General features: G+C 35.3%; 1 protein-coding gene and 1 long non-coding RNA gene across 10 annotated transcripts in view; one reads left to right on the top strand and one right to left on the bottom strand.

Moving 5' to 3' along the window:
• Positions 1 to 774: 774 nt before the first annotated feature.
• On the top strand, positions 775 to 25,144 carry LOC143677676 (uncharacterized). Of its 2 annotated transcripts, XR_013172789.1 has the most exons (4): positions 775 to 969; positions 9,882 to 10,041; positions 23,025 to 23,113; positions 25,004 to 25,144. It is a non-coding gene; the product is annotated as an uncharacterized LOC143677676 (long non-coding RNA). The 2 variants fall into 2 exon arrangements; XR_013172790.1 differs by lacking the exons at positions 23,025 to 23,113; positions 25,004 to 25,144 and adding an exon at positions 18,445 to 18,625.
• TANK (TRAF family member associated NFKB activator) overlaps positions 6,967 to 25,377 on the bottom strand; it is a 119,400-nt gene continuing 100,989 nt past the window's right edge. For all 8 annotated transcript variants that reach the window (XM_077153994.1, XM_077153998.1, XM_077153993.1 and 5 more), the window contains 4 exons: positions 17,891 to 17,967; positions 17,102 to 17,217; positions 11,189 to 11,769; positions 6,967 to 7,746 (listed from right to left, as the gene is read on the bottom strand). In XM_077153994.1, the coding sequence (XP_077010109.1) occupies positions 7,570 to 7,746; positions 11,189 to 11,769; positions 17,102 to 17,217; positions 17,891 to 17,967 (951 nt within the window). In that variant the 3' untranslated portion in view covers positions 6,967 to 7,569. The remainder of the gene's footprint in view (positions 7,747 to 11,188; positions 11,770 to 17,101; positions 17,218 to 17,890; positions 17,968 to 25,377) is intronic.

Genomic DNA, 25,377 nt, shown 5'->3' with positions numbered 1-25,377 from the left:
ACATGGGCTCATTTCCAGTTGAGACTGGTTTGTTTGATTCTTTCTTTCTCTCTCCATCCTTTCCTCCTTCCCTTCTTTATCTTTCTTTCTTTCGTTCTCTCTCTCTTGCAAACATTCAATTTTGGTTTAGAATTTGGACTATTAAAAAGTTAGCATTGTGGTTTGGGGGTCATGGTATTGGTTTAACTCCATGCTTTAGAAGTATAAATCCTTTTTACCTTCTTTTCTAACTTAGCTTATGCCTAAAATTACAAAAATATATCCCAATACTTGTTGTTCCCTCTTTGGAGCAGGCATGAAAAATGCTCAACACTTGATGTGTTAAGGCGCTTCTTCCTCCAAGCAGAAATGTTCTGGGGGCCCCCCATTAGGGTGGCGGCAAATCAATAGTCCCTAAATTATAAACCCCACCTCACTGTCAGGTAATGTCAGGTTCCCCACTGTCATTGTGGTTTAGTCCAATAGTTAGCAACTTTTTGTGAAAAAACTTTTGACACAATGATTCATTCCCTAAGAAGGCAAGTGTGAAGCCAATGGAAAAGTATATATATTTTTTTGAGGTGAGTGATTATTGTAGAAAAATAGTGGATTGCAAGATAGGAAAGCTGGAAGTGAGTTCTAGCTATTTGAATGAGTTTGAGGGACTCAGTTTTTTTAGATTCTGCTTTTTGTTGCACAAAAAGGAAGCTGGTTTAAACAATTTTTAAGATATTGTTATTTAAAAAATAATTATTCCTTATGTTAATTATATCTATCTCATACACTGCTTCCGAAGGCTATCAGCAAGGTGTTTTTGAATTTATTTATGACCTAGTTCTAAACAACAAAGCACACACTCCAGGTTATCCTTGGCATTCCACGTTCTAAGGGAATGTTTGGGCATTCCAGATTCCAAGGGAATATTTAAACACTGGAGACTATTTAAACACCAAGTGATTCTATAATTAAGTGCAAATATCCTGGAGAAACGTGAGTTTTTTAAAGACATAAAGCCCTCTGAAGGCAGATTAAGGGGTGGGGGGGTAACGTGTTTGAGACTTAATACTTCAGCCCTATTTGGGGATTGAAGCCTCCAAAAGCAAAGACTGAAATAAAGTGAAAGTTAAGGATATTTAGTACATACAACTAATATGTCATTCCGAACATTCCAGTGCTTGTGCACTGTAAGTTATGAATCCATCTGCCAGGAGGACCTGAGGCTGGTGGAAGTTGGCAATCTAGTTGTAACTGGTTCTAAGAAATGAAGACTTAGGAAACTTGCTTCCTTATTTTTTCTCAGTGATAGAAAGTGATGCTTCTTTTAATTTGAGGCCTTCCTTGAACTGTAAGCTCCATAACATGCTTTCGCTAAACAGACTTCATTCACATTCTGAATCTGGTTTTTGTCTCACACATATTAAATTTTACAAAACAGAAAAAAACAATAGAGCTTATTAGGAAAAACTTGTTTTGAATAGTAAATGAAGCATAACGGAAATAGGCACATGTTTTAGTATGATTTTTCCCCTCTTTTTTACCAATTGAACATTTACATCTTTTTCAAATTGCTGTGATTTTCCCCTTAAGTCTTAAGCTGGCACCATACACTTTCAACAAATGAGACTTACATCACTTGCATCCACTGAGAGAAATCATTTTAATATTATGGATTCCAACAGCAGAGCCTTGAGAAAAGAGTTTTTAAGTAGTCAACTCTAACCTGTTTTAATCAAATCATTATGGTGTTCTTAGAACCCAAAGGACTACCTAATTCCAAAGATGGTGAAAATCAGTTGTCAGTTGTGACTGGTTTCAAATTATGCCCTGTTCTCAGAGGCTGGAAATCTGTACATTCAGAGGTACACCTGACTACATGGGTTGTTATTAAGAGATATGCCCCAGGTGGAGGCATCTTCAAAGCCAATATATTTTCTTTATAACTGGTGTCAAATTGATGTATATATTAAAAAATCTTGGAAAATGATCTCAAAAAGGAAGCAACAGCCCAATGAGCCATATGTTCAGGGAACCTAACAGGTTTCCATTGGGAACAAATTTCACTTCACCTTTTTGTCCTTATGTACAAATAAAAACTTATCTGTAAATACACCATTAAAACAATCATGCAAATTAGTGAAGTCCATAGATTGAGAAGAAATTAGACTAAACCTATAAAAACTGAAGGTCTTGGAAAGTAGTTTGATTAGAAATTAGAAATACGTAATTCAAATTGAACTAAATTAATTTGAGCTCTATAGGCTCATGATTTCAGAGAAATACATTATTTCTATATAATTGGCAAATGAAAAGGCTGATCAATACTTAATAAATTACTTAATTTTGATGTTGATGGGACATCTGAATATCCAAGTTTACATTAATAAATGTAAAGTTAAATTTTTTTTTTTATTTAAAGTTGCAATTTTAACAGATTCAGATACCTGGGCATTTTCCCAAAGGCCAGAAAATACTTTATCACTGAAAAGTCTGTGATGCACTAAGGGCAGAGGCCTGCTTAGTGGTTTTCCTAAGAGTGAAATCCCCAAAGCATTAACATCTATTTACAAAAAATTCTTTACGAAACTCTCTTAAGCATTCTTGATTTAAAAACTTTTTTTGCACTTTGAATTATTTTAGTAGACCCTAAGAATTTTGCTGTCTGTTTACTGTACTGGGATTCCTGATCATATTCCAAAAAGGAAAGATACTTCACTGTACATTTGTGTAGTTTTTCATGACTAGGATCAATGATGATAGAATACCAAAATTTACTCATCTTTATTTTTGTGTACTTTTTGAGAAGAGTAAAGAGTGTAACATAAATGAAATCCTCACGTATCTATTACTGAGCTTTATCAGGGCTTAATATTTTAAACTGATTTTAAAAAATAAACAATTGTGTATGTAAAGTTATGCAGTGGGAAGGGTCGGCAGGAAAAAATACATATTTTGCATAAATCACCTTTCAGCTGCTTTGCTTTCCATCTATGACTTGGGGGAAGGAAATTTTCTGGTGTTAATTTAGATACCTGGTTACCTAAATAATACCAAACAAGTTAGAAGGAATTGCACTGTCAATTTTCAGTCCCAATTCCTTCCAGTTCTCAGTAGCTGTGCTCCCTCAAACCCACTTAAGCCAAGAGGGCTTCAGTGTTTTTTTTTTTTTTTAAATCTCTAAGGTAATTTTATGTACATCTGTAATAATATTTTAACAGTAGGAATAAACATGTATTTTAAGCAAAAGCTTTAAGCTCAACAATAGGGAAAACGTAGTGGACATTGCATCAGAAAACCCCGGCCCTGGTCTACCTCCATCACCAAGTACGCGAGATATTTTTCAGCAAAGAGGCTCAGGTTCTGGCAGTTTCTGTCGCGGGGTAGCCACAGTCCAGCCGCTTGCTACCAGCTTTCTCAGGCCAGAGCACTGAGGGGAACTTCCAGGCCCAAAGTTGTGCTGCTAGCAGTGCCTGAGCCGCACATAGCCCCCAAAGCCTCCGCGGCAGAGGGTAGGGTGGTGGGTTCCTTCAATGTTTTCCCTTACAACGGAGGGCCTTACGGGGTATTTCTGGGGTGGGGTAGAGGCCTCCTCAGTCTAATCTTGGGGTCAAGAGGTCAAGCCTTGGAAAGCAGAACTCAGCTTGCTAAGCCCCTTTATTTGTACTCTGTGCACGCACAGTTCTGGTAGGGTGGGGACAGGAGGGTGCTGAGGTCTGTAGGGCGCAGCGCAGAAGGGTACCGAGAGCTGACCTAGTCTATTCGCCACTGGCAAAGAGGGCGCGGCGGGGAGCCTCTGAGGTGGCGGCCGCGGCAGAGCCGAGTCGCGGCCTCTGCAGTCCATCCAGCGACTCTACTTTGCCTTTCTGGCCCCGACAAGCGTCCCAACCCTGGCTGTCCCTCGCCCTTCCCGAATTCGCTTCGGCTCCCACTCGCTGCCCAACGCTTTCAATTCACCACTTGAGATCGGGCCGAAGCGGGAACTCAGGCTCCTCGGCCTCTTCACCGAAACACCGAAGCGAGAACGCGGGCCTCGCCGCGCTCCCTGAGAGGCGTGCAGGGAGTGGGCGCTCGGCACCGGGTCCGGCCCTCGCGGGAGGCAACGCGGGGCTGCGCTCTGCCGCTGGACGCGTGCGTCCCGGGCTAGCACACTGAGCCCGTGGGGGGCCGCGCGCGGGCTCCCGACCTGGGAGGGACGCGGTGGCGGTGGCTGGGTTCCACTTGCCAGCGGCGGGAAGGACGCGCGGGAAAGCGAGGGAGCAGGGAGCAGGAAGCGGGTAGCGGCGGCGGCGGCGGGCCCGCTGGAAAGGAGGGAGTGAGCGCCGCAGGCGGGAGAGGGAGCGCGGAGGAGGGAGGCCGGGAGGAAGGAGGGAGCGCGGCAGGAAGGCGGAGGGAGGGCTGATTAGCATGCAGCAGCGCTCGCGCGCCCGGCTCCATTGTTTTAACACCTCCCCTCTCCTCCGCGCCAATCTGTCACCGTTCAGCAGGCGAACGCTGCTGCCTCAAATGCTGCTCTTCTCAAATGAGACGGATAATTAGTTGCCCCGCACGAATGCCGCACTCTTCTCACCCCTGATTGCTATCACCTTCTTGCTCCTGGCAGTTTTGACACCTCGTAATCAGCCTGCTGCTTTTCTCTTTTCTTCCCGACTTCTGCTTCCCTCCCCCCTTTCCTTCCTAGTTATTTATTTATTACTATTATTTTAAATGCAATCCTGGTTCCTATTTGGACGAGGGCTCCGCCGAGTTAACCTTACGTGTATACATGTGTGCATATATATGTATATGTAAAATAGTGTATGTGCGTGAATGGGGGCCGGGCTTGCAGTTTTGCGGAAAACACTGCTTCCACGCGGAGAGTATTCTCTTCTGAAGATATTTTTGGGAAGGGAGGAGTTGGGGAGAGGGACGGGAGGGGAGACTTGGGGAGACCTCAATTAATGCTTTAAAGATCTCTCAGAAATTAACAAACTGGGGAGTCTCGGAATCTGCTGTCAGAAGCGTGTTTTCCCCTTTCTCCTCTAACAAGCACTGACAGTCTAATTACTGTAGCTACAAGCAGCTGTCGAGGCAGCAGCCCGGGAGTGGAGCGAGCCACAGGCAGAGCGCACCCGGCCGGCCCCAGCACCCAGCGCAACCGCCGAAATCCTGTCCGACTCGAGGGAAGTTGGGAGAAGGGCAAAGCCCTGCACTCCGCATCCCCGACCAGCAGAAGGCGGGCCTGGAAACCAGCGACACATACATTTGTTTAAAGTCCTTACCCTGAAGGTTAAAAGATGTGAAGAAAAAAGGAGGGTACCCTAGGGAGTGGGAAGAAAATCTCCTGTACTTCCATCCACTTCTTCTCTACCTCTTCGCGCTCTCCCTCCCCCCGTGTTGGTAAAATAACCACGCAACCCGGGGCTGAGGGGGCGGGGTGAGCCAGGCTGGAGTGTAAGAAAGCAGATGTCCCCGCTGGCAGCAGCCTCAGCCTCCGGGGAAAGCTGCACCGGGTGGGGGGGGGGGGGGCCCTCCTGAGGACATTCACCTCCCACTTCTCAGGCATCCCGCTCACAACTGCCTCGCCTCGGCGGGGGTGGTCTTTTCAGACTCAGCGTTTCGCGTGTGCAGCTTTTTTACCTGGGAGCTGTTCTTACCCGGCCACGCTTAACAGATGTCAAGATGCAAGCCCTTGCACGACTCAACATTAAGAGACAGAGGGGGAGACCTGGAGGGTGCCCACTCCACATTTCGAGTTGCAAGCGGCTAATGCCACCTGGGCAGGGCACGACAGGCACCGGCTCTCCAGGATCCTCTCCTGTGGCTCAAGGGGGCCTCTGTCCCTCGGAAGTTGGGGCTTAAGCAGCCCAGGAAACCAAAAGAAAACAGAGTTCCTGGCTATTACTAAAACTGGTGGAGGTTGAAAAGGGGTAGACTCGGATGAGGAGTCAGTGAGATACACTTTAATTTGAGTCACTTTCTGGGCTATAGTTTCCTTTGGTGGTCTGCAGGCTAGTAGGTGTCAACTGCTGAAAAGAGACTATGTGAGAAGGGACAAAAGAATCCCCTTCTAGGAGACAGGTACTGTGGTATATTCTGGCTGGTACATGCTGGGAAGTTTTTATTTTTAATTCGGTAAGTGTGTGTGTGGGAGGGAGGGGTAGGTGAGAGGGGAGGCTGAATGGGCGAGAGATAGGGGGAAGGGAAGAGACTTGGATAATTGTCTAGGCATTTTCATTCAGCCCCAGTGGCAATGAAAGAAAGATGTACATGCCTCAGAACCCTTCACAGTGAATATCTAATAATCACTATGTCACCTTGGTGAGGAAGATGTCAATGTGATGTGCTTGGCACCCTGAGAAGTCAAGTCGAGGCACCACACTCATTCTTCCACAGTTAAGTCTCTTCACTGTGGAACAAGGGCCTGTTCGAATTCCCCCATCCCCAAATGTCTACCTTTAAACACTTGTTCAAGAGGGCTTAAATTTGTTAGAGCATGGCAAATCAATATTTACTTCATAAAATTGAAGCCATGCCTCAAACATTTTTAGAAATCAGGGGAAAAGATGCAAAAGGAAGAATCATAGGGAAGAAAAACAAAAGAGAAGTTTCATTTAAAAAGTTAAAAACAAAAATTTTTTAATTCTTGTGAATTTGGTATCCTCTCTCTCAAATGTCTTTCAGTGGCCATCAATCAGGCTGCTAACAATGAATAACAAATTTCTCAACAAGAATATGAAGATTTCTAATTTAAATTAATAAATATGGATAATCCTCACAGTTTTAGATTTGTTCCCATTAAATACCAATGTTTTTAAAAGTTTAGTTTGAAAACTAATCTTAAAATTTCAAGTGATCCACTAATTGTAATAAAATGCCATCAGATCTGTTGATTACCCTTTTTTTCTGGTTATGAAAAGCAAACATGAATTTTAAGAACTCCCCCAAATGTGACTAAATTTCCTTGATTTTTTTTAACCCAAAAGCAAAGAATACATTAATGATCACATTAAGTAACTCTTAATATTTATTTCATTTAATCATATAGCTATATACAAAATAAAAATTAAACCATGTATATTAAAAAACAAACTAAAAGGTTTAAATAATTCTACCAGTGATTTTATCATTAGCCCACAAATGTCTTAGGTTTGGCATTTACTTAGATGTTTTATGTTGTCTGTTATTTTGTTAAACGATTATGCAAAAAGAATATCACCTATACCATAAATAATCTAAATTATTTAATGAAAATGCATGAAAAAAAACCTAATCATAGTTGACATTACTAAATGAAACAGATCTAACTAGAAAGCCAAATAATATGCTTAGATATTTGAAATGAACTTGAATTATGATATGCAACTCCATAAGACACAAACATAATTTTGAATTATGGTAACACTGTAAACATGAATACAATGAACTGTATTTTTGTACAGTGATCTTTTAAAAGACAATAAAAGAAAGCCCCAAATAAAGCCCAGAAAAATTTAAGTAGCTATGGCACTGAATTTTTCTATAACTGTTCTTGAATTAAGTTTACAAACTTAATTATAGCATTACAAACTGCAAATCATCACATAGGAATTGATATGTCTGTTTTCAAGTGAGTTTTTAAGTCTCCCCGTTAAAGTGTGAATTAAGATGCCGAAGGAAATCCCCCCTGGATGTAATGGACGGTGGGAAAACTGCTTGACAGAATTCACATACTCGAGGTATATGTAGTTCTGAGTCTGTACCACTTAATACCAGTAAGTCTCTGTCTTGATTAGGATAGGGCTTCCAAACAGGCTGCAGGAAACAAATAAAAAACATCTTCTGTTATTTGTGTTTAAAATCAATTTGCATTTTGAATGAGTTATGTGCATATATAAAAAATATAATAAAAAAGCAATTGCTAAAATTCCCTAATATGTAAGAAAAGGACTTTGGCATTTGAAGTTAGCTTGAAGATATGACTCAATTCCCTCTTCCACAAAGGGCACAAGTGAACATTCATTAAAAACCATTTGGGATGTATATTCATGCATTCTTCACATATTTAAAAATATTCTGGTTCTTTAGGACTAGCAATTTTTAATACCTATTATCACAGCAGTAGTTTTGGAATAATAGTTAATACTTTAAGCTCTTTTATTACATTCCATTTTTTTCTATTTTATAATAAAAACCTTAAATAATAGGGTCTTTATTAATATATAGTACACTAGATATGACGTGTATATGTGCATGTCTTTTAATCAAAAGCAATTTAAATTTCACAATTTCTAAGCAAGGACTATATCATAAGGAACATTGTTTCTTGAAAGGACAATTTTTTCTTTTAATTTGGCAAACTAATTTCATTGGTTGGTTATTTTTTGTTCTGTAAAACTTCAAATATTTAAATTAATCATTAAACAGAATGATTCTGACTTCTTACTTTGCTCCTGTTACACAGGGTATAATTTGACCTTCTTATCCTTTCTTGTGTCAGGATAAGGTGAAACCTGTCAATAATTGCCCAGTTAAAGAATTATGGATAATCATAATTCAACAGGATCATCTACATTATAACCCACACATAAATGCAACTGCTCCTTTTTTTTTTTTTTTTTTTAGTAGTTAGAAGGGTAAGAAATGACATTTAGTACAAGAGTACTCAATAAATGTCTGCAGACTGGAATATTTTATTTCCCTGAATTGTATAAGCCACATGATTTTGAAAATTTGCTTTCTTACCTTGATAAAGGAAGACAAGAAAAATTTCTAAATTTTCATATTTTGAAGAGTATCACCTCATAAAGTCAATTTAAAGAGACCCCTTCATGCTCCTATTACTTACATGTTTCTAGAGTTGCACAGCCTAGCCAAAATCTGAAAGCGTTAGTTTTCATACCCTTAACTTCCTTCGTTCTAGTTAACTAATCATTTACATAAATAGTATATTACTATTGAAACATTTGGGTTTCACGACATCACTGTCTTCTTATAAATATTTTACTGGACAGCTGTGTACAGTTGGTATAAATATAGAAAGTCTGTCTAGGCACCAAGTACATTCAAATATCAGTGCAAAAGGGCTTATAATAACACAGGCTCAGTTCCTTTTGTGAGAAGCCAACAATCTTATCACAAAAAAATAGTAATGTTTAAAATAGTATTTAGGGGCATAATATTTAAAATAGTACTTGGGGTAATAATTTTCTTTAGAAAAATCTTTCTTCCATGATAAAAGAAAAGTAGTAATAATTCTGAGTATACAAACAGAATCTACTTAGAGGTAACTAGATTCAAATTTTAATATTTGCAGTTTAAGCAAAAAGTACAACTGATTAATATGTACAACTTTATTAGTCATATTGGTATGTTATAAATGAAAGATTATCACTCTAAAGATAATTCTTAACATCTATAAAATAATGAGAAATGGACTCAGAAACAATTCAGCTTCTTAATTTAGTGAGCCCATCTTCTACTGCCAATTTATCTTCAAAGTCAATATTTATCCTTCTCTATTAGAAGCTAAAATGTCCAGATTTAATCTCTTCATAGAGATTAACATCAGTTGGGACCCCAGCCATTCACTCAACAAAAGAAAGAAAGAAAAAGAAAAATCACAGAGGTAAAAAATAAGCAGACATATTTTAGGCTTTGGTATATCTGAATATATAAAAAAGGTATTGGTGATAGATTGATAGAAAGTAAAAATTGGAAATATGTAACCAAAATTTCACTTCTCTATTACTATCTATCAACAACTTGATAATTCTGGATTTATCATACAGCTGTAACACAAACGATAAAAATAGTTTTTAAAAATCCATTTCAAAAAATATTCTTTCAATACCAAACCGTAATACGGCCATCAAAACAAACTAATTTCTCTGTTTTTTTTTCTGCCAAAATATCAATTATCTAACCTTATACCCCATGTCTTGTGACAGCTCAACACCAATTCTCCTGCATTTTTAAAGCTGCATACTTCTCCATCAAGTTGTAATCACATACCAGCTGTTTCCCTTGCTGTGGTATAGAAAGCAAATGCACAATGCAGGGTGCCATCTACTGAAACATAAATGCACAGACTAACTAGTAAAAGCACAGGTAAGATATAAAATAGAGGAAAAAATAATCAGGATTAGAACTGATGTACTTCACAGCTCCACAGGAATTCTACTCACAATAAATGAAACTGTTTAATTTGTTACATTTAGTAGCAACTATAACTGAGACTAATGAGAAATAAGGTACAATGCAGAACATAAGTGAGTTTATAATAATTAAGGCTTATTGTCAGATATGCTTAGTTCTTCCTTCTACTGAAATATACCACAGGATGACTTAAACCTCCTTTGAATGCTAATTTATGTGCAAGAGTACTTATAAAGACAAAGGGTACTCATCATTTTTTAAAAAATTAAATATCAGAAGGCAGAGAAATCAAACAAGTGTTTGCATGTTATACAAACATGATATCAATTATGTTCACGAGCTTCTGTTTCTTCTTATTTAAACAACTGTCTATTTTCAATTCCTTCAGACATTAAAACTTTTTTTTTTAACTAAAGTAATCATTCTATGATAGAATCCGAATTTAAAAGGGAGGGTAGGAATGGGCCGAGGTCTGTAAGTGTATGTGAGCTTTTTAAAAAATTAAATATTAGATTAAAATCATACAAATGCAGAGACTATTTAAAAAATACATTAGGCTACATGTTTGTGATAGATCAGAAATCAAAACCAAACCAAACCCACAAACCTATGTTCTGTATAACTAAGAATGTACCATGAGTATTAGTTCAGACAGTTCACTTACTTTGATAAATAGGACTGTACAATTATTTACCTATGGAAAATTATGCATTCTTGTAAAGATAAATATGATAGATTTATCTTTGACAAATAGTAAAAATACTATTTGTTTAATAAAGAACCCTACTATACTGTCCATGTTTAGTAAACGAACTTTGAATTAGGCAATGAGAAAGTGATACCACACTAGATATGGACAAGGTTTCATTTGCATTTTAAAATGTCATAAATTTTAAGGAACTTAATTTTAGGGCTTTACCATATTCATGTTTTATAATCTTATGTCATTTATTATAGGACTTGCATTTTTTTAATGGAAGGCTTTAACTTTGGCTAGTCATTAGTTTAAAAACAGTGTCCATTAACTAAAAGAGAAGCATATCTGTGCATGTATGGCAAAATGTGTGTTCACACATATATCTGTTAAAGCAAGAGTTACCTGCTGTGGTCCTTGGATAGCTCTTCCTGAAGAATCGAGTGAGGGATAAGGTAGATCAGATGGGTCCTGAAGTGTATATGTATTTACATACAATGCATTATGGTCTCCAGGTGGCAAACACAGAGCTTTATCCAGAGTTGTCCTGATACAAGTGTTTACAAGATTTGAGGGTTTTGTTTTGTCAGCTGTTTTAAGGTTTTGTATAGCTGAAGCTATGGGGTCAATTCCCTGAGTTTCAAATACAGTTTCTTCTGTTTTAACAAAGTTTCCTGGGTTGTTTCTGAGTTCCATATTTAATTTGTCCTGGCACATTGCCTCAGATGTGGGAGGACTAAGGGCTTTGGGTTTCTCTGGAGTGCTATGTAAGAAAGTAGAATCACTGTCCATAGGTGGAAACTTGACATTGAATTTAGAAAGTGATTCAAAAGAGGTATCTTCTTCATCTTGGCCCAGTCCTCTGGGTGTGACAGATGTGATGCATGGCGCACAGCTATTTATATCATCTTTAGCCTGAGATTTAAACAGCGCTTCTTGTTTATCTGTTTTATCTGTACACTGTACAGGAACAGAGCACTGGGTTTCTGCAGAGGAAAAGAACACAAAAGGGAAACAGATGCATTCAAGTCATTCTTAAAAATCTGTTCAATTAGCTTTGGACAGATGAGTATTATTTTTCTATCATTTTTTATGGCAACTGAAGAAAACTGGGATTTTTACATTTGCCACATGTTAAACAGGAATTTTAGCAGTTTCCAGCGGGTGAATTAGAACATAGCTTATTAGTAGCACTTTATTACTGTCTTTTCCTAGTTTTTTTGCTGTAAGCTTTACCTCTTGTTCACAGTTACACTGCTCCACACTTAAAAAACATTTGCTTGTAGTGTATATATTTAAACATTTTGTCAGTAATGGTAGCTGCAACTGTGAAGTTACTTAGACGGCAAAATGGGAAAACCCTTACTAAGCATAACTATATTATACAGGTCAAAAATTTGTATAATTAGGTCATTTATTCCCCCTCAAATTACTATGCAACAAAATATATCACCAATCAATTTAGCCATTGCCTACACTCAATAAACCATGCAAGAGACTGGTGGTGTGGGAGTTGGGGAGAAGGAAGATGGTAGAGGTAAAATAAGGCTGAAATTTTGAGATGCAAGTTTAGAAAAATACATATGAATGTATGATCTTTTTCATCTTATAAAAAAAGACCTTCACTTTAACACAGCAGTAGATACCATGGCCTTTGTAGATCATTTACCAGAAATTGCTTATCCAACAAATTCAGTTCTCTAGGACACAGGCAAAAACTAGAAAGTAAGCAAATACAGCTTCTGAGAAAACAAGCCCATAGATATATGAATTTCATTCCTATTTTCCTTTTAGAAGTATTCTAAAAAAGTTTGATGATGTTTTCCCAATTCAAAGCTGGTTAGAAGCATCAAAATAAAAAGGGATATAAGTCGTTAAAGGCAGAAAGAAATATCAACAAGAAAAACTGAAAGCATGGGAGGAGACAAGGGAAAACAAACAAACAAGAAAACACGAGATTAGGAAATCAGAAAACTACTATCTAGTATAGGGCCAACAAGTCTATATTTCCTAATATACAAATGCTCAAAATATTCTCCCTGTTAATAATTCTGAGATATTAGAAAAAAACAAATTATGCTCTACAATGTCAGTTCAAGAGGGCAGTTAGAGATATGCTATATTTAAAAGATTTAAAATAGATAAATGGTAAAATAATAATAATAATAAAAGTTAGCACTTTAAAAAGGTACCATCAGTGAAGTTTTAAATTTACAAATGAAGACTTTACCAATGATCCAAATTTAAGTAGAGAGGGTATAAAAAACATCTTGCAGTGTCTGTACAGGTTAGTAAAGCACTTAACAAATTTAGTTCTCTTTTCTTCCTTTAGTCCTTGTAGGGTCAAGGTAAACTACCTTTTGCCACAGTACATTCCAACGAAGATAATTTCTGTTTGGATATGATGTGCTGTACTAAATGCAACCAGCTTTTTTGACCCACCCTGTTATATACACACTGCTTATTTAGTTCATAACTCTTGTATTGGATTTCTTTTTCTTTTTCTTTTTGGCATGGGCAGTCTCCGGGAATTAAACCCAGGTTTCCAGCTTGGCAGGCGAGAATTCTTGCCACTGAGCCACTGTTGCACCGCCCACTCTTATTGGATTTCAACAATAGCCTCTGCATTGCATCTTTGCCTCTAAATTTATCTCCTATCTAATCCATTCTCTAAAATTTAGCTTTTTCCCCTTCTCAGAGTAACTTTTTAAAAAAAGTCTAAATCTGTTCATGTTACCTTTTCATGGCTCTTCAAGGTCCTCAATCCTCAAAAAAGTCATAAGAGACTGTTTATAATTGGCCTTGGTCACCTCACCATGCTTCTCTTTTACAATAACTGCTTCAATCATCACCCCAGCTATAATGAACTTTGTACAGTTCTCCAAAACATTCCTGCTCACTTGTCTCTGGACCTTTGCAGATGCTGTGCAGACTGCCTGAAGAGATCCCCCCTCCTCCTCCTCTTGCCCAACTTTTATTTGCCCTTCATAGCCTGGCTTAAATATGGGTCTCTCTGGAATGGTGCTCCCCAACTTTCCAAGATTGGTTTAGACAGGGCTCTTGGGTGTCTGAAGGACTAAAATTCTATATTGTATTCATAAGTATACCTCTCTTTCGTTCATTAAAGTATGTTTTTTGAGGTCCTGAACTACATTTTGTTCTCCACCTATCCTCAGTACTCTGTCCAGTGTCTGGCATATAGTATACCTTCAATAAATGCATTCTGAATGACTCTATGTTCTTCTCCCTGCAGTTCCTAGTATACTATTCTACATTTATTAGATACTTTATTTGTGCTTGATGACTAGGAATACAGTAATCTCACATAATCTCAACTGTTCATCTGGATTTCTTTGAACTTTGAGGTTTTTCAAGTTCATTGACTCTCAAGTAGTCATCTTTCCTGGCAGTCAACTTGAGAGTGGCAGGAAATTCTAGGAAACAGCACTATTTCTGTAGATAATATTTACTAAATGGGAATAACAAATCAGGAAAACTAACTATTGAGGAAACCAAATTCTCTAATGCCTGAGGAGTGAAAAAAATCATCTTCACAAAGAGAACAGGGTAAATACTGAAGAATCTGTTGCTGCTATTGATGAGAGCAATAACTATTAATATTTATTAGCATTTCTATGTGCCACACACTGTTATAAGCATTGTACATGCATTATTAATTCATTTAATTCTCAAAATAATCCCATGGTGGACATTGTTATTATTTTACATGTAAAGAAACTGGGACAAGGAAAGGTTAAGTTCAAGGCCATACATAGTGAGTGGTAGATCTAGCCACTGGAACCCAGGCAGTATAACTCTAGAGCCTGTGCTCTGAACCATTATGCTAAACTGAACATGCTGATTTATATAGAGAGAATGCCCACCCAAATTGACAGAAATGTGCTCTGAATTACTTTCCCACTAGTGAACCTATCCCCCTTGTAAACAAAACATGGAGAAATCAAACCGTTGTAATAAAGCAGATATTTTATTTAGCATAGTTAGCTGGCAAACAACTTAACCACATTAAAATAATCTTCTGAGTTAATCTGCTGAAGCAGTGAGAGTTACTATTTATACAGAAGATATAAACTTAAGTTTTCTAATACTATTAAGAAATCCAAGCTTAGAAAACTTACAACTCAAATAAGGTACCTGAAAGCACATAAGCAGGTGAGCAAATTGCTTTCCATTTTGGCTGTTTCAAGAATACATATTTTTGTAAGAAAAAAAGGAAAATGAGAAGTATTTTTAGATTTTCAATTTTTAAATAAATTTCTCAGTTTACTTTGTATTTGACAAAAGAAAAATACTTATGGTTGCTATAAATATAAATAATCCCTATTCCTATATTCTTCTCTCCTAATTTCCATTTAAATAGGGCCTCCTTTTAAACCAAATATCACTTTTTAAGGCCATATTTGCCTAAACATATGCTTTATTTTCATTCTCCAACAAAATTACGCATGCATATGTAGATAAATAGAAAAAAGACAATAATAAAAAGGAAATGTACAATTCTAACAGCAATTTCTCATGAATTATATATCTGGTTTTTTAAAGTTAAATCAAATATTAATAATATAAAATTATGTTTTATAAATTAAAGGGACAATAATGTTAAATATACTTTTCCTAAAATATTATTAAACTCATATTTGAAATAGTTCTTCTATATTTTTATTCAATGTGGCATCCAAATATGGAAATCCAATTAAGTATCTGTTTCCAAAATATTTTTTCCTTTCTTTCCTCTTTTGATCTATTACCGTCAGAAGCATAATATTTGATATTTTGGCTTCTGTTTGTACCCAGAAAAACGTCATTGCACTCTGAAGTACAACAGATCTAAAACATTTCATGAATAATGCTGTAGCTATTATTTGCAACGCAGTTAATATAAAGCATAAGAATGCTGTTAGGAAGCAGTTTTAGTGGGGGAAAAAAAAGAAGTTAAACACTCAGTGTACTAGTTGACAGATACATACTCAGATTTAGACCTGTGCAATTTAAAAATGGTCAAAGTATTAAGCCATTGATAATGGGATAAGTTCTCTGTGTAACAAAGGATATATCACCATTACAATGTTTTGATAAGATGCTGATGCTCAAAAAAAGCTTGTTTATGAATTCTAGGTAAGAGATTTCTATAGCTAGTATATCTTAAATAAAATTATTCTTTTACTTCAGAAGTACCTAGTGTTTTTAGTCTATACAAAAGGCCAACTTCTCATGAAAATATGACAAAAATTAAGGTAGAGAAACTAGAGTTCTTTTTGAGGAGGTAATGGAAGAAGGGGAAGAAATAACATTTACAAAAAATTTTTTATTTCTCTAATACCAGGTTGTGTGCCTTTTCTGAAAATAAAATGATGGTAGTAAGCAAAAGTGAATTTACATTATAAAATGATTTTTTAATAGCCTAGATATAAGAGCTGTAAGAAATGAGAAGCAATCTTTAATTATAGGGGTGCTGGTTGGTACTGCTGCAACATCTCTCTGAGTGGAAACTGTAAATCACATGTCTTGGGAATTGAATGTGGAGTATCTAAAATAATAAAGGTGAAGGAGAATTTATCATTACAAGTGATCAGTTTATCTTTCTCCTGTTTACTGAAGTGCTTGGTTGTCAGACTCAACCCCTGGTATTTTGTTGTTTGTATGGAACTGCTAAAGCAAAAACCAGGAAGGTTGTCTGGGGTTTTAAGGAAGGGTAAAGCTTTTAAGAAATATATTGCAACACATATGTAAAACAGATGTTCCTTTTAAGTTACACTTTATACTAAATTTGTATTTTGTGCCTCCAACAGAATTGGCACTCAGGAAATGTGAAGTGTTTATTTCTTGAACCAAATTATAAGAATCTATGCATAGTTTCAATTAACCTTCAGGCAGAAGTTAACAACAGACCTGATGTTATAATTTTACTTAGCTCACGCATGGTAGTAGTACCTCAAGGTTACTTACATGTGAATTAATGTTTAATAAGACCCCCAAATAGCAACTGAAAACTTTAAGAGAGATATCCTACATTTACTTTTTATGTTTTGAAGGTGGGACTTCTCATTAAGATGATTTGTAATTATATCACTCAATTTGATTTATATTGTATCATACTCAATGAATGAAATGTATTATAATACAATATATTACAGAATTTAAATGGTTCTTAACTATTCAAATATTAGAAAGAGAGGGAGCAGGCTGCAGTTTCTTAGCACTTTAAGCATTTAGAAATATTTTCACATTCAAAAAGAAATCAATTTCAAGTAAATACTGATAAAATTAATATTATTTGTAAGTTAAATCAAACCTTACCAGTTGCAGTGTCTGATACATTAAGTTTGCTTAAGTGGTCTTTTTGTGCCTTTGCTAGCATGCATATTCTATGAAATTCTTCTTTCAGATCCCAGAAAGTTTTTTCTATATAGCTCCTGAAATAAGTCAATTATTTTAAAATGTAAGGCTATATTTTCAAATATTTTTTAGCAAAGTTGAACATTTATACAGCATCTTTTTATCTACCATAAAAATAATTATTGAAAGGTTAAAATTTTAAAAATTTATTTTAAATTCTTAGAAAATGCTACCCCCCTCCCCTACAACAACTCTTATGTTTGGAGAGCCATGCACAAAGTAAGCAAAAAATAACTTAAAAGTTCCAATAAGAAAATGTAGTGCCAACTACCACATGTACTTATTCATATATCATACTTATGCTGGCTATCTTATTCTCATGTACGTTAGAAATTTCAATTGCATTAAGTTTTGTTCTCTGTAAACATCTTAAACAAAAGAAAATGAAATGTTACTCCTAACTTTGGTAAGATTTATAGTAAATATACAGAATACAAAGTAGTGATAATACATGTCCATTAAAACAGAGTTTAGAAAATTCAGTTTTTAGATTCAGTTCTGCTATAAAGTGGAAAGGCTTATTACATCATTAACACATAGGTGGGTCAGGTTTGTAGTTTTGTTGGTCTCTTCCAATTCTAAAACGCTGCTGTTTTTTTTACAATTGCTAAAATTTTTAAAAGCTAGAAAGAAACAATATATTTCTACACTTACAATTTTTAGAGTTGGCAAAAAAGGATACAGATTTACCTTTCATGGAATGAAGGAATGCCAAGACTCCTTGGTGAAGTTTCTCTTCTAGGAGAAGAAACCTCTTGTCTTCTTATCTTAAAGACACAAATTGATTAACACTTTAAATTGCTTCCAAACTCAAATGAGAATTGGTCAACAGAAAACATAATGAGAAAAGTATCTCCCTATTAAAAAGAAGTTAAGGCATAATATATATATATATTAACATATATGTACGTGTGTGTGTGTGTGTATGTTACATCTGTGTGTGCCTAGATATATAGTGTATCATTTTTTTTATTCAGAAAAGTCAGGGAAAAGATAAGGAAAATGAAGGCGGAAAATTGGATGCAAACATGAAATACTGATAATATCATCAATTATAATTTTCAGTACTGTTAATTAAAGAGATTTCTGAAATTCAATTATAGATCAAACTTCCTACTCTAATCACCAAACACCCGATATGACCAGAATTTTAGGAAAAAAAAATCTGTGTGTTTGTTTACTTCTTTCAATGTTCACCAATAATGGACTACAGATTTAGGTCACATCTTTATATTTTGTTACAGATTCTTTACTGAGGAATGCAGCTATATTAAAGAAAGAAGGAAAACCAAACTGCGGTCCTTAGCATCTAAAAAGCATTTTAAAGGTTTATAAAGATAGGGCAATTATATATTTAAACTACTTCAACACAAGTTCTTACCTTTCACTCCCACCCTGTGGCTTACATTGGTATTACATTTACTTTGACATTTAGTCAATATTAAAGAATGTTGTAATAATCAATTCTATGGTTTAAGTTTTTAAAAAATCTTTAATCATTCCTAGAAAACTTTCTATGTATACTTTCTGAAGCTATAAATCGACAAATATTGACTGATATTTGAAGAAGTCCTACTATTATAAATCATAAATTATAAGTCAGCCAAACAGTATAATTCTTATTTAAGTTCAAATTCAAACCAGTGGCTATTTAGAGTTTGTGACTTTTACAATTTTACTCAATTATGGTCATTGTAACTATTACTAAACTGGAAAATCTTAATACATCATTTCTTATTATCTGAGACATTTACCTTTAATCTTGCTTTTCAGAAATATTTCTTTCAATTTCCCAGGAGTCTTATTTGCCTGACTTGAGGCCAGTTTGTTTTTCTTAAAATTAACACACTTTTATTTTAGTTTATTCCTTTCATTTTCCAGCTTTGTCTAAAAACCAGTGTTTGCTTAACATTTCTGTTAAGTAACTCTGATTAGTAAAATAAAATCCTGCCAACCCAAACAATAACATCAGATTGCAGTAAAATAAAGATCATTTGTTACTGCCTATTATTTGTCTAACATTCAGGCCATGCTTCTTCTGGATTACAGCTGTAGTTGCACCTTATTAAGGCGGGCACATCGCAAGACATTCTCAAATTCCCAGTTTGTTAAAACACTTTTTAAAAAAAGTGTTAGACCAGCTATCTTTTTTTTAAGTGCTATGCATAATTAGAACATAATGGCTTTTAGTATGGACCAGAAAACCCCCAGCATTTTAAAGCTAGTCATTCAGGATGCTGTAAGTATGAAAATAAAATTTAAACAAATTCTTACATTAAATTTATATCATCAAAATCAGATAAAAGGTATATTAAGAGAAAAGTTTGACAATTTAATGGTAAATTATAATAAATTAAGCAATTACATTATATGGAATAACTAACTACTTTTAAAAAACTACTACTAGAAATTTCCCAGTATGAAAAAAATATATTGAGCTAGGAGCCTACAATTTTAGCCTAAAAAATGAAGACGGTGACAGAAAAGTAGTAAAGAAGAATACCCTAGTTTCCAAAATGCTGATTTTGATATAAATTAAGAATGACTGCTTCTGAAGTGAAAGAAATATTAAAAACTAATGTGTGGGTGTAAAGGAAAATATAGTAAAAAAAATGATAAACTTTTATTTGGTATGGCAAAATAATTGGTGCCAAGTTGCTTCTGTGCTGTTCAGATTTGATAAAAAGTATGTGTGAATTTATCCAGAGAAATTCCCTGGTTGTACTGGTAAGGAGGATTCATTGGTTAAAGGGCGTATTCACTTACTGAAGACTTTCTATGAAATATTTAAAGTAGTTCCTTAGTTTTCTTGGGGTTAGGAACAGAAGCCTGCTTATTATTTTTGTTCTGATTACTATTGAAGAATAGTGTTACCAGCTGCACTAAGCTAATACGCTGTACCTTCTCTCAATCACACCAAACAAATCTGTTACTATATTTTGAATGAATATTTTGGGTTCCCAGCATTCCAAGAAAAATTTCAAAAAGGGGTTAAGAAATGAATTAATTTAAAAGAAAACAAAAAAAGGGTAAGCAGTTCCCTGACAGATATTTTGAAGTAGTTTATCCAAAATGTGTACAACTTGTTAAAGATATTTTCTATCACTGCAAATGGATTTATTCTTCAAGGGAATTTTGTTTTTTTAATTTTGTATGCTGTATGGTGGGGTCATGTTTCATTATTTTTCCACCTGAGTATCCCGATCCTGTTATTGCAGCACGATTTGTTGAATTTTTGTTTGTTGTTTGTTTTTAGGGGAAGTGCATGGATCTTCAAAGGATTTAAAATAATTATGTCAATACCAACACTTTCCTAGAAACTCAGACATAGTTGTCAATGCTTAAGTTATCTTATTTAATGAAGATTACTCAGTTTGTTGAGTATCTCCAAGTGGACCCAGCACTCAAGGAGGTTGAAGTTCTGTTAATTTGCAAATAAGCAAGGAACTTTTGAACATTACATTTTAGGAGTTTTAATCATTAAATCATTCAACAAACAAATTTATTTTGAGGTACTAAAGCCTAAATTACTTGACATCACAAACTGTTCCAAGCATTAGTTTAGAAATGCTACACTTGTGGAATGAATGCTGAAATAAGAATCTCACATATTTTTATATATATTTCAGTACGGTCCTGATACGTCATTCAACTAAATACATTAAGATAAACTTACTTGAAATGGTTGAAAGACATGAAATGACTCCTTAAATCTCCTTGTAAGCAAATTGGGAGAATTTTTATTGTAAATCAATTTAAACTCATAGATGCGTATTATGTATTTAAAAGCACGTTTGATGACTAGTTGAATATGCAATTTTTAAGAAGAAGAAAGCAGTTACTTCATAAATTCAAAACCAGGTTTACTTTAATGCAAGGATGACAGAAAATGTTTCTGTATTGCGCTTCAAGATCTGTTAGACATTACCATCTCAAAGACAGAAATGCATATTTTTCTCAATGTCTGCCTTTGTTATATTTGGTACTCAAAATGAAAGCATTCTATTTTTTTTATAAAACAATTTGAAAAATATAAAAATGTAATAAAAACATTTTAATTCAGAATCTTTTTTAAAGAAATTTTATGCAAAGTAAGCAAAATTAAATTGAGATTTTGGAATTCTTAAAGATGATGCTGATTAAATTTATTATTACAGTGTAAGTTCTCTCCTATATTAGAGCCTAAACTTTAAAAGGCTAATATTGAATTAAGGTAGTAAGTTTAAACGGTACATATTTGAGGTATAGTTAATGCCAATCACTTTATTCCAATGTTCATATCAAAGAATCCCTGTAAATTTAGTTGTGATCCTTGATTGCAAAAGGAATATTTGTTACTCAGTATTTGGTTTAGTTTCTTGATGAGGCTCAAAAGAATCATGATTTTTAAAGCAGAAAAAAACATGCTCTCACTCAGAACAATGCAAATGAAGAAGTAAACCAAAGTGAGATGGGATGGATTGATAAAGGAATACAAATCTGTGGAATAGTTATGAATATTAGCTTGATAAATTCACTACAGAAAAAGGGAAGATGGGCAGTGGAAAAGGAAAACTGAAAATAAGGATCCACTTATCACTTAGATTTTTGAAACCTAAGAATGAAATGTTAATGGAGGGACTGAGGTTGACTATTTCCTTACCTGTTTTAGATATTGAGACCAAAGTGGTTATGGTGAAGATAACAGGACCGAGATGAATTTGGAAGTGAGGAAAGGCTGAGAAAGGGAAGTGATTAAGGTAGAAAAGAGGATCAGAAAAAAATTACAAAAAAGGGATTCAAGCATAAAATCAAAGGCATGGTAATAAGAGCTTAAAAACAAAAGGTAAATTAAAATATTACAAGGAAATTATATTTAATATATAAGAATTTATGGCCATATAAAATCTATGGTTTTCTTAACCTCATTATTGATAATTCCTGACAAACCTAACAAAGCAAGTGGAACAGAAATCATAGGAGCCTTGTCTTTTCTGCATGAAGCAGTGTGCTAGGCAAACCCATTGCCAGTGTGGGAACAAACTCCAGGGCAAAATGGTATCCATCCCAGAGTTCTAAAGGAAATGGCAAAAAAGAGAGAAATAAAACTAAACACCCCAATTACGATCAAGTTCTTTACAGGGTTCAGGTGTAAAGTAAATTCCCCCAAATCTCTATCAATTCAATGCTACATAAAACATAATCTTAAAAAAAAGTTAAAAATCTTTTCCCAGTTACTGCCACAATTACTAGAATTTCTGTTCTATGAAGTAGTTAATGTGAAGGAGAGAGTAAGATTGATACTTTCCTACTATCTGTGTGTATGTATATGTGTGTGTGTTTGCGTGTGTGTATTTTGCATGGGCAGGCTCTGGGAATTGAATCTGGTTCTCAGGCTCAGTGGGCAAGAATTCTGGCCACTGAGCCACTGTAGCATCACCCACTATCGATATTTTGAATCTTTCACTTTGTATTAGGTACCTTTTGCAAATATCTTTCTTAAAGGAAGTAACATTTATTTGTGGGGAAGCCTTTTCATGCAAAGTGGAAAATGAATAATTTCACATAACCAGTTTAAATAAGTAAGGTTTCCTATAATCTCCTCACTCTCTCCCCATTCTATTTATAATGAACTGATTTGGAAAAGATAATGATTTTCTCTAACCACAAACTTGATCTTATAGCATTATCATGGTGAACAGCTGCTATCTTCATGAAGACAGCTATTATTTAAGCAATTTCATGTATTATTTAACTTAATCCACATAATCTTGTAAATTAAGTCCTTTAAATTTAAAGTCTGCTATAGTAAATAAGACTTCGAGGTCAAATAATTTGCCTACAGTCCAGGTGAAGCAGCTGCAACTGGAATCCAAGCCTTTTGCTTCAGAAGGTTCTTTAGCTACTCGCTATAGAGTTTGGCTGCTAGACAAGGTAAGTGGTACCCTATTATCTAGCATGGGTAGGTAGATAAAGAACGATAACATTTGTAATACACACTGATGCAAACTAATTTTAAGGTTTTAAAACCTGGCTGTCATACAATGAAAAATATATTTCTGAAAAGTAGTCTCATAAGCCAAGTTTCAATGTTTAGATATTGCCAGCATGGCTGGGGTTGGTATGGCCTTTGCACTCAAATATGCCCAGGTAGAAAATTACATCTCCCAATAATTAAGATTTATTTCAGTTCTGCCACAGGCAATTTGGTAATAGTTGTTTATTCAAAATTTTGTAGTTTCAGTATTTCTCAAACTTGCTAGTAGAAATTAATCATGTGACAAAGTATGCCAGTGTAGTACCTGTTAATTTTATTTTCTCTCAAAATCTTAATTCACTTCCTGAATCCCTAGATATCTCCTAACAGAAAACTGGCATAGTTACAGTATCTGGTTTAAAGTCCTTATCTAGTAATTCTAATATCTTGATCATCTCAGGGTTAGTAGTGGTTTCCTTAACTGGGTCACATTCTCTTGGCTCTTCATATGTTGATTAGTTTTGAACTGTATCCTGAACATTGTGACTATTATTATGTTGAGGAGACATTATGTAACATGGTGCCGACAACGGGTAATGATGTCTTTGCTTTTGTAGTTAACTTGGTTAGACTCAGACTCCAAACTGTCACTCTGATGGAGGATGGCAGCTCAGATCTCCATTAACTCCTTTAGGCCTTATCTGCAAACTGCTTTCAATTTTTCCTGCGTATCAATCGGTTCAGGGGACAGCTAGAGATTTGGGCTAAATTTAAACACAGATTTTGGGAGTTGTTCTCTAGCTCTCTCCTCTCTGGAGCTCCTTCCCTCATTCTTCAGTGATTCTTGGTGGCACTAGGCTCATTCTCTTGGTTCTTCTGACCAGAGAGATGCAGGTTTTTCTTTTGGAATGTCAGCCACTGCTGGGCCTCCACTGCACATGTGGCTTCCCTAGGGATAAAACTACAGAAAACTGGGGATAAAACTACAGAAAACTGGGAATTCGATCTGCACTGATCATCTCTGTTCTACATTTTGACAACCCCCCTAAACATGTAAGCCTGTGTTCAGTCTCCAGATTTCTCAGGTAGTTGTTTCTGTATGCTGTCCAAAGTTTACAGTTGTTATTTGTAGATGACTGATGGGTTTTTTAGGAATTTGCTCCTCCATAATGAAGGTAAACTCCTATACTCTTAGTTTTCATCCTTTCATTCTTTTGAGATTTCACTATGATTTTCCAGAGAAGACTTTAGTACACAGTTCAATGACTTTTCCTAAAGCTCTCATTCTACTTAATTACTGAATGTTCCTCCTCCTTGAAAATTTCTCTGGCTACAAGTACAATATACTACTTACATTTTCTTCTGAAGTTTTGGTATTGTCATTGCTTTCTCTTCTTCCTAGGCCATAAATGTGGGCATTCTCTGATGTTCAGCAGGGACCTACTCTGGGTCTGCACTCTACCCCTTTCTTTAGTTATGTCATTCATGCTCATGTCAACTCTATTATGATCATCTCCTAAAGTCTGTATCTTCAGGCCAAGTCTTTTTCGTACATTTTTATTTATTTATTTTGGCTATGGGTATAAATATATTATAAATATATTTAATTATAAAATTAAATTTATAATTGATGAACCAATAATTGATACATGATTATTAACCAAAGTATATAGTTCATATTAGGGTTCACTCTTTGTGTTGTACAATCCTATGGGTTTTTCCAAATACCATCACAGTAACATACAGAATAGTTTCTCTGAACTAACAATGCCTTATGCTCCATATATACACCTCTTCTTCCCTCCTGAATCCCTGGCAACCACTGACCTTTTTTACTCTCTCTATAGGTTTGCCTTTTCTAGATTGTCATAAAGATGGAATCATATGGTATGTACCCTTTTCAAACTGGCTTCTTTCACTTAACAATATGCATTTAAGGTCCTCCATGTCTTTTATGGCTTAAAAGCTCATTTCTTACTATGACTAAATAATATTCCATTGTATGAATGTGTCACAGTTTATTTATTCACCTATGGGAAAGTATCTTGGTTGCTTCCAATCTTTGGCAATTATGAATTAAGAAGCCACAAATATTCGTAAGTAGGTTTTTGTAAGCAGGTTTTGGACATAAGTTTTTAACTCATTTGGGTAACAGACCATCAAGTTTAAAAACACAAAATAATCAGCTTCTCCTCAAATCTGGCTCATACTTCCAATGTCT

This window comes from Tamandua tetradactyla, chromosome 3 (assembly GCF_023851605.1).
Source record: "Tamandua tetradactyla isolate mTamTet1 chromosome 3, mTamTet1.pri, whole genome shotgun sequence".
Taxonomy (NCBI): domain Eukaryota; kingdom Metazoa; phylum Chordata; class Mammalia; order Pilosa; family Myrmecophagidae; genus Tamandua; species Tamandua tetradactyla.
The sequence above is the reverse complement of the archived record's forward strand: the minus strand, read 5'-3'. Positions and strand labels throughout refer to the sequence as shown.